This window comes from Rhinopithecus bieti, unplaced genomic scaffold, assembly GCF_001698545.2.
Source record: "Rhinopithecus bieti isolate Rb0 unplaced genomic scaffold, ASM169854v2 scaffold_13704, whole genome shotgun sequence".
Taxonomy (NCBI): Eukaryota; Metazoa; Chordata; class Mammalia; order Primates; family Cercopithecidae; genus Rhinopithecus; species Rhinopithecus bieti.
In genome coordinates this window covers 1,590,225-1,600,184 of record NW_016808231.1, presented here as the reverse complement: position 1 = coordinate 1,600,184, position 9,960 = coordinate 1,590,225, and the positions used below count along the sequence as shown (strand labels likewise).

Sequence of the window (9,960 nt, the reverse complement as noted above, 5' to 3'; positions counted from 1 at the left end):
TAGAACCTGGAAGTCTAGATGAGGTTAAAGAATACCTATGGCCGGATGCAGGCTCGTGCCTGTAATCCCAGAACTTTAAGAGGCCAAGGGTGGGCGGATTGCTTGAGCCCAGGAGTTTCAAACCAGCCTGGGCAACATGGCGAGACGGTGTCTCTACAACACAAGAGAAAACAGTCAGTCAGGCATGGTGATGTGTATCTGCGGTCCTACTTGAGAGGCTGAGGTAGGAGGATTGCTTGAGGCCAGGAGGTTGACGCTGCAGTGAGTCATGTTTGTGCCACTGCACTCCTGTCTGGGTGACAAAGCAAGACCCTATCTCAAACAAAAATGAAAGAATAAATGTGTCATAGGAACAGAGAGCAGGATGGAGGCAGTAGCGGTCAAGAGCTCACACTTTCTGAAATGGAAAGCTCCTGGAGGCACTAGGAGTAAGGATGTGACCAGGGGGCTAGGAGACTGGGGTGGGGTCTTCAGAGCTGTAGGAACCATCAGCTGGCACCCAGGGCGGCAGTGGGGTCACCCATGGACTCTGACATCCCCTGGGAAAGCAGCGGGGCTGGAGAAGAGGAGAAGTAGAAAGGGCCTAAACTCCGCAGGAGGAGGGATGTGACCGCAGTCCGAAGGGGAGGTGACTCGAGCCCCAGATGAGCTAGACACTTTGAGAAGCATGGAGGCTTCCTGGCCTGGGAGTAGCACTGGGGTCCCAGGAGAATGCAGCTGCAGCGTGACCGGTGGGGAAGAGCAAGCAGCACATCCTAAGAGGGCTGCAGGAGGTGTCGCTTCCAGCTGTCGCTGTTGCCAGGTACTTGACAGGCAGGAACCAGTGCCTTCGCCAGGTTTTGCTTCTGCCCTTTCCATTGCCATCCCTGTTTCTCAAGGATTGAGTTCAGAGCTGCTCTTCCTGTTTTCCATGGGAACCAGTGACTGACAAACAGGACTTGTTGCTGATGTGTTGCGGAGACATACACGGTGTTCACAAAGAGGCACCCTTCTTTTTTTTTTTTTTTTTTTTTGAGACAGGGCTTCACTCCAATTTGCCCAGGCTGGAGTACAGTGGCACAGTTTTGGCTTACTGCAGCTTCAACCTCCTGGGCTCAGGTGATTTTCCCACCTCAGCCTCACAAGTAGCTGGGACCACAGGTGTGTGCCACCACACCTGGCTACTTTTTTTTTTTCTGTATTGTAGAGACAGGGGTTTCACCATGTTGCCTAGACTGGTCTCGAACTGCTGAGCTCAAGTGATCCACCTGCCTCAGCTTCCCAAAGAGATGGGATTACAGGCGTGAGCTACCACGCCCAGCCCAGAGGGGCACCCTTCTAACAACCCCACTGCCCACCCGCCCTGCTGCCTGCACGTGGAGGCCCTTCATAGTGCTGTCCAGGGTGCCCCGAGCATGAGGCGCCTCTGACTGTGGCCAAAGCAGGCCTCTGGGAGTCCAGAACTGGTCTTGGGAAACAACTTCAGGGTCCAGCCTGCAGTTGGGATCCAGCATCTCCCCCTCCCACCCCAAGGCTACTTCCCTGGGAGCTCAGGGGCACCGCTTAGGTGCTCATGGCTCTGCACAGCTTTTCACAGGCTCCTTTCTCTGCAGAATCCACCTGTCCCTGCAGTCACTCCCCTCCCCTGTCCCCCACCCTCCCCCAAGGCCCACTTCTTAGGCGCTGTCCCCACTCAGGGCTTGACTGTGTGCATTCAGTTAGGGCAGGCTCAGGGCCCACTGAGGAAACCACCTCCCTCAACCAGCCTCCCCTCAGCTCCCTCATCCACTCTCTGGCCTCCACGAGGTCCCCACTTCTCCCATTGTCTCCCATTGTCCTCAGTGTCCCCCACTCCCCACCCCCAGCTTTTGTTGCTCTCTGGGAGCCCCTGTACTTCTCCCAGAACTTGTCCACTGGGCAGGACTGGCAGGCAGGATGGCTCTTCCTCCCCCAAGCCAGGGATTTAGTAGGCAGGGGGCATCCAGGTCTTCCTGGCCAGCATCTGGGAATTCACCCAGATGGTTTGTGTGAGTCCCACTCCCCTGGGGCTGGCCAAGCCCTATCAGAGTGGAGCCCATGAGTCAAATGAGTGCAAGCGTGAGCTTGGATAGAACATCCACTGGACAAAAGGCCAGATACAAAATTGTGTATGTGTATTGTGTATATAAAATAAAACAACCACATGAAACATCATTAGGGGGAGACACGCCACTGTTACTGCTTCAGAGTAAAGCTATGGGTGGCTTTAATTTCTTCTTTCCTTTCGATTTAATCCTTTTTACAAAAAGTGTGGCAAAATATACATAACGTAAAATGTACCATCTTAACCATTTCAGTGTATAGTTCAGTATTGTTAAGTATTTTCACATTGTTGCACGACTGATCTCCATAACTTTTTCATTTTGCAAAACTGAAACTCTGCACCCATTAAACAACTCATCACTTCCCCTTCCCCCAAGCCCCTGGCAAGGGAGGTTTTACATTTTTTTTAATGTTTTCATTTTTGCTTATTTGCACTTTCCAAATTTTCTATGATGAGCATTTATTATTTTATAATTGAATTTTAAAACTAAACATTATCTGCAACCCTGTATCATGTCTTCCACTTTCTCGGCAGGGAGCATGAGCAAGGGGCATGAGCTAGGAAGCTGTCTGCAGGAAGAACCCAGACAGATAGACCCCAGGTCATCCTCCAGCTCCCAGCCATGGAAGCCAGGGCTTCCCCTCAGGAGAACAAGACTCAGGGACTGCAGCAGGACAAGCTTCCTCCATGAACTGAGTCCTGGCTGAGCACTGACTTGGCCTGCAGGGATTCAGGATGGGTCTCAGTTTCAAGGATTACTTGTCCCTGTACCTCCCCTGTCCCTCTTCTCACTGCACTGAGTTCGGCAGAACCCTCCACAGGGTCACTCCTTGCCCTTGGTTGGCCATGTCTCTTGCTCTCAGAGACCCACTGGCCAGCCAAGTCCAATACTCTGCTCACTGGACCCCCAAGCCAGTCTGCACGTATGTGAGGACGGAGGTGGGCTGTGGTGGTGAGGTCAGCATCCATGCTGGCTCTGCCCCACTTGTGCTGGGAGACGTTGGGGAGGGCATGTGGAGGTCAGGGAGGAAGTAGGGCTTGGGGTTGATAAAGATGCAGATAATAATTTCCACTCTGTCAATCTGAGGGTATTGTTGGTTTCATTACAAGCGATGGCTTACACACACAGAGAAAGAAAACCACAGCTAAAGTGCCAAAGCACGACACTGTGGAAAGCCAGCGCCTCTTTCATTTTTCAGGCTAGGAACTGAGGCCTAGAAAGGTGGACTGATGGGCCGGGTGCAGTGGTTCACGCCTGTAATCCCAGGACTTTGGGAGGCCGAGGTGGGCGGATCACCTGAGGTCAAGAGTTTGAGACCAGCCTGGCCAACATGGTAAAACCCTGTCTCTACTAAAAGTTAAAAAAAATTAGCTGGGAGTGCTGGGGCTTGCCTGTAGTCCCAGCTACTCGGGAGGCTGAGGCAGGAGAATCGCTTGAACCCGGGAGGCGGAGGTTGCAGTGAGCCAAAATCGCGCCACTGTACTCTAGCCTGGGCGACAAGAGTGAGACTCCATCTCAAAAAAAAAGAAAGGTAGACTGATATGCTTGATGGCACATGACAAGGTGGTGACAGCAGGGCTGAGACTGGAACCAGGTCCCCTGGATCCCTGGGCCCCTGCCAGAACCTGAACAGGAACTGGGAAGGACAGCAAGGACCCAGTGGGACCGTTTCAGAAACTGGCAGGGAGTCCCCAGAGAGAGGACTGCTGAGCTCCAACTAACCGTGATATTTCTGCAGGGGAAGGACTGGAACTGGGGGAGTGGCAGTGGAGGCATCAGAAGCGCACGGTGTGGCATCTGGTCAGTGTGAGTCCTCAGCAATCAGGGATCCTTCCTCCTGCTGTTTCCCTTGGAGGGAAACTGAGGTGCTGGTCAAAGTTTCTAGGCTGAACTAGGGACAGTACGTGAAGGCATCCCTGCAAAGGAAGGCAGATGTGTCTCCCCAGCTCCAGGTGACCCTCTGGCCCCTCCAGGTGAAGCCACTTTGAGGCTCCACTCAGGATGGATCAGTCTCTTGCTGCTCCTCCGGGCCATCGTCCCTAGCCAGGGGGTGGACCCTGCTGCCTGGGGAGCCCACGTCACACAGGGTGCTGCCTGTGGTCACCCTGCTGAGGCTGTGGGAGCTGTGGCGGGGTCTGAGGCGGTGGCAGTGGGCCCCAAGGCACAGGGCCTCCTGGAAGGTCTCTCGGAAGCGGCTGGACATGAGGCTGTAGAGCACGGGGTTGGCCGCCGAGCCGAGGTAGAAGAAGATGCCGGAGATGACATGCACATGCTGAAAGGCCAGGTGCAGGCTGTCTGTCCACTGTGACACGATGCTCCACATGACGCGGTCGGCGTGGAACGGGGCCCAGCAGATGCCAAACACCACAACCAAGACAACTGCAGGGACAGACAAGGGAGGCAGAGTGCCCGCCGGAGCCCCTCAGCTGCCTTCCCGGGCTTCAGTTTGGGTCACCCATTCTCACATCCTCTCCTATCCCACAGGCCACCCTCACCTATCACCCAGGTGGAAGTTTCTGGAAATTTGCCTGTTCTGGCCATGCCTCTCAGAGAAGCTGCCTTCACCACAGTCACTGACTGTAGGCAGTGGGGCATGTCCCTGCCTCTGGCCACAGCCGACTAGACCAGGCATGGACACCTGAGCCCAGCCGGCCCAATCAGATTCTCACCCTGGAATATGAAATTGGGTGAGCTACTGGGGTGCTACAGGCTGTGGGGCTAGGGTCACTCTGGATGCCCACCTGGGGACCGTGCTTGCTGATGCATAAGTACAGAAAAGAAGAAGAATGGGGCACGTGCTCAGAGAGCAGCAGACCGGAGGTCATGGGACCAGGGAGAGTGAGACACATGAGACACACACATGCATGCACACACAGACACACACGCATGCATGCACACACGTATGCACACACACACACATGCACACACACACACACACTGCCTGCCTTGGCCCCTGGCCTTTTCAACTCCAGCCCCCAGCTCCCCAAGGCCCATCTGAATGTCTGGCCCTGCACTAACCTGCCCCCCTTTACTTGCCAGGCCCTTGCCCACCCCCTCCCTAACAAAAGGTAGGACCGTTTGGCCAAACCTTCACTCTTTCTCCCCAAATCCCTGCTGCCTGTTCTTACCCAACGATGCCCTTCCTTGGGTTTCTGCCACAGGGCCAGGCATGATTTTTGTTTCTTGTTTCTTGGGTTTGCTGCTGCAACTCACTAGCTTTCCTGGGCAGTGTCTTCCCCATCATACCCTAGCATTGTTTTCCTCATAATTCCAGATTTCAAAAAGGACGTTGCTCACAACCTCCCTGGCACCTGGCCTGGTGCACAGAGGGCCATTGGACAGTGGACGAGGGAGGGAGGGAAGGAAGAGAGAAGGCCAGCAAGCAGGAAGCCCACCTTCCAGGGGTGAGCCATCCAAGCTGAGCACCTACTGCAGACTCTGCCCACCCATGTTTTCAGGGAGGGGACGGGGTAGCAGGCAGGAGGCAGGGTGGCAGCGGGCAGCTGGTCCTGAGCACGGTTCCACAGTGCAGAGCTGGGAGGCATGCACACAGCTCTGGGGTCAGCCCCACCTCAGGAGCTGCACAAAGACTGGGCCCTGGGACGGTGCCTGAGGGGCGAGAGGAGCGAGTCACTCTGGGGATGGGGCGGCCCCCAGTTAGCTGGCTCTGTCTAAAGTCTCAGTGGCCCTCTGCTGACCTGGCTCACCCCACTGGCCTGATTCAGGCTCTGCTGAGGTGGGGCTGAGCTGGGATGCAGGTAGGTGGATGGGGCGGGTCTTTGAACAGCTTAGCATCGGTCTGCCTTGCTTCCCCAGGGCCACAGCTTTTGAAAAAGAGACAGGTCCAGGCCACAGAGATCCAGAGCCTCATCCCAATACACTAGCCTCCCCTAATCTGCACATCTCCGGCCTGATCCCCTGTGCCTTGAGCCTGGCCTTTACTGACTCGCCTCGGACTGGGGTTCCTTAGATAAATGGTCACTCCTGTGGTTCCCAGGGAACCGCAGACATGGCATGGGGGAAATTTGGCACCTGGCCTCTCCAACACCCTCCTCCCCTTCTTTGGGGACTTTGCTCCCCAGATCCCACTGTATAGTTCCACTGGGGGCTGTGCACCTTGGCATCCTGCCACTCTGGCTCAGGAGGTAGGGCATGACTTAGGCCCCACCCATCAGAATCCTTCTTGGGACTTTTCACTCATCTCTAAGGGAAGAGGGCAGTTCCTCAGGAAAGAAGGCGACGTGCAGGTGGCCATGCCTCGCAGGCTGCTGCCGAGAAGAACAAGGCCAAGATACGTTAATAACCAAGAAAAGCCGGGTGCAATGGCTTATGCCTGTAATCCCAGCACTTTGGGAGGCTGAGGTGGGAGGATCGCTTGAGCCCAGGAGTTCAAGACCCGCTTTGGCAACATAGTGAGACCCCATCTCTACAAAAATTAGCTGGGCATGGTAGCACATGCCTGTAGCCCCAGCTACTTAGGCTGAGTGAGGTAGGAGGATCGCTTGAGCCTGGGAGGTTGAGGCTGCAGTGAGCCATGGTCACACCACTGTACTCCAGCCTGGGTGACAGAGCGAGACCCTGTCTCAAAAAAAAAAAAAAAAAAAAAAAGAAGACGATGAGGAGACCTGAACTTGGAGGTCCCAGATCCCCATTTTCTGTCATCCTGGAGCCCCAACCACATGCCCTGCCCTTTCTATCGTTGTTGGATTCCAGAGTCAGGGCCCAAGCTTAGGCAGGGTCCTGGGCTTGGTTTAGTGCTGTATTGTTGCTGTCTACTCGTTTTGAAAAAGGGACCTTGAATTTTCATTTTGTATCTGGACTCCACACAATTACACAGTCGTCTTACATTAGCCACTAATAGGTATTTTTGGTGTAAGATTCTGAGTAGGTAATCTAAAAGAGTACACAGGAGTCAAGCTCAGACACATGTACACATGTACACACCGCGACACGGCACTACACACACGAGGACGTAGAGGAGTTCCTCGCTCCCCTGTTCAAAACCCAGATACTCAGCCACCTCTCCCAGACCCCAGGAGCCTCCAGTACCTGGGCTCAGCCCCGGGTTCCCAGCTGTGACACTTACACAGCATCTGGTCACTTGTCTCCGGCCCCGATCGCGGGCCGCTGGAGCCTGTAGGGTCTCTGGACATGGCTGCCTGCAAAGCCCCTGCCCTTAGCCTCCTGCATGAGCGAGTAGCCTCGTCCCGCCGCAGTCGCAGCCCACATGAGCAGGTAGAGCACGCTGATGATAGCCTGGGCAGGCAGAAGAAGAGGCAGCGCAGTGATCTGCCACTGCCAGGTTGTAGAGTGCCCGGTGGGCGGACAGCGTGCAAAGATCTGAGTCCGGGCCAACTGGCCCCGCAGGCACGTACAGCTGCTGACGCCATGCAGGCTGGTGTCTGGGCAGGAGCAGAGGATGGCAAGGACCCCAGACAGCCCCAAGCACTCGGCGCACGCTGGCCTGTGTCACCATGGACCTTGGCCTGGAGTGGGTGCACCACGCCACATAGCGTTCCACGGCCTCAGGGCAGTGACGTTGGAGGCACTGAGGCCAGGCAGACCATCTCGAACAGCAGTGTGCGGAAATAGCAGCCACCAGCACCCAGCAGGAAGGGGTAGTGCTGCCACATCTCATAGAGCTCCAGGGGCAGCCACCAGCCAGCACCAGGCAGGTCCGACACGGCCAGGCTGAAGAGGTAGTAGTTGGTGGGCGGTGCGCATGGCCTTGTGCGCAGGGATGACCAGACAGGTCAGCCCATTGCCCACAGCGGCCCCACTGTGGAAGATCAGCAGGGGTACATGGCACAGCAGGCACCCATGAACAGCTCTGTCTGCACGACAACGGCCCCAGGTACTTGAGTCTCAGTGCCTCCAATCAAGCATCATCAGTCAGGTTCAAGTCCTCAGGGTCAAAGTGCCCCCTGGCCGCACTGCCATTGCAAGCCATGGGGCTCCTTGCATCCCCTGGGTACAGGTCTCCAGGGAGGACCGAGCAATTGAGGCAGGGAGGAGTCTGTGGAACAGAGGGGATAGATGCCCAGAAAGGTTATTCAGGGAATGCTGGCTCTGTCCTAACTCATCAAGCCAAAGGTGACATTAGCACTAAGATGACCATTATTTTAGGCACCACTGAGAGAAAAAACTCTTCCATCCACAAGTCAGAGATGTGAAAATAAGCTTGGTACGGTGGCTCACACCTGTAATCCCAATACTTTGGGAGGTCGAGGCGGGTGGATCACTTGAGGTCAGGAGTTCAACACCAGCCTGGCCAATATGGTGAAACCCCATCTCTACTAACAATACAAAAATTAGCCAGGTGTGGTAGCACACGCCTGTAATTCTACTTGGGAGGTTAAGGTGGGAGAATCGTTTGAACCCAGGAGACACAGGTTGCAGTGAGCCGAGATCATGCCGCTGGACTCCAGCCTGGGCAACAGAGAAATACCCTGTCTCAAAACAAACAAACAAACAAAAAGTAAAATTCTACATCAAAAAAAAACACGTGGGGTTTTGATTTTAAATTTCAGGATCTATTGGAACCTTTGAATAAATAACAGATCTTGGGTGTCTCCCCTTTCAAGCAATGATGCTAGATGAGGCACTCGTTTGGGCATCTGTAAAATGGGCACAATGCCTGGTATTGCAGGGTCTTCAAGAGCAAGCGCTCTAGAAGCAACTGCCTGGATTCGAATCCAGCATCCCCAGTTCCAGGCTGTGTGACATTCAGCGAGGTAACCTCTCTGAGGCTGTTTCCCTATTAGGAGGATCCAGGGAGTTTAATCCATGAAAGACATTAACACAGGGCCTGCCTGGCATACGGAAGGGCACGGGGATCACCCCTTTGCTCTGGGGACCTAGTCACTATGAGGGTCAAGTGAGGGAGTGTCAAGGCTAAACACTACAAATACTTGATCCACAAGTTGATTCTTTTTTCTGTTTTCTGGCATCTGAACTGTTCAGTCTCCATATTTGACGCCCTTGGCACTGCCAGTTCTGGGGTTCCCTCTCCCCTACTGAGCCCCACACCGTTCCTCCCGCCCGCCCTCACCTCCGCCGCACAGTAGCGCGAGAGCCTCGGGGACCAGTTGAGAACTCGCAGGCATCAGCCCGGGTTCAAGGGAGGCGCCCTGGTCCTCGAGGGAGGCGCCCCGGTCCTCGAGGAAGGGTCGCAAGCCCGCAGCCCCGCGGCGCCCCTGGCCGGAAGACACAAATGACCCGAGAAATTGCGAGGCTCCCCAGTGGCGGGGACGGTGGGCGCCCCGACGGAGCCCTCGGACCCTTCCCGCTCTAGGACGACCCTGCCCGCACCAAGCCCCGGCCCAGCCGCCGCGCCCTAGCCCACGCCGGCGCCTGCGCACCTACCATCGGCGTGCGGCCCGCGAGACCCCGGCGTCCACCCTCCGAGCGACTGACACAGACGCGGCGCGGGAGCCGGTGGACTGACGGACGGCTGTCCCAGCCCCACTACGCCCCGCCTGTCCGACCCGGAACGCCGCCAGGGGGCAGTGCAGTCCCTGCAGCCCGGGCGGCGCCCCCTCCCGCACCGGCGAAGTACGCGGCTGTCGCAGGCGATGCCTTCACAAGCAGCGATATCTCGCGAACCCATTTTACAGATGAGAAAACCGCGCCTTAGAGAGCCGCAGAGGAGGAGCCCGAGCGACCTGGGGCTCACATGAGGTTTCCGCCCTCCAGCGTGCTAAGTTTAGCATAACCCCGTGTCACAGTGTCCCTGCGACCTCCAGCTCCTCCTGCCCCACATTCAGACCCACCTCCAAAGACAGGGACGGCCCACTAGTCACTTGAAGTCGACATGCGCCGGTGGGGTTCATCCTCCCAGGCTCCAGCCCTCTTCTTCCGTCCCAGGGCCCACGATTGCGGCCTCCGCAGCCCCTCC

The 9,960-nt window shown here is 56.1% G+C and overlaps 1 protein-coding gene across 1 annotated transcript; it reads right to left on the bottom strand.

Annotated features, from left to right (window-relative positions):
- Nucleotides 1-3,644: 3,644 nt before the first annotated feature.
- On the bottom strand, nucleotides 3,645-9,485 carry NMUR1 (neuromedin U receptor 1). Its single transcript, XM_017886404.1, is given in 11 exon segments — nucleotides 3,645-4,442; nucleotides 4,998-5,000; nucleotides 7,152-7,185; nucleotides 7,188-7,355; nucleotides 7,357-7,445; nucleotides 7,448-7,490; nucleotides 7,492-7,545; nucleotides 7,547-7,777; nucleotides 7,779-7,874; nucleotides 7,876-8,079; nucleotides 9,429-9,485. Coding segments are annotated over 11 exon segments (1,308 nt in total). The 5' UTR covers nucleotides 9,432-9,485; the 3' UTR covers nucleotides 3,645-4,059.
- Between the last annotated feature and the right edge of the window lie 475 nt (nucleotides 9,486-9,960).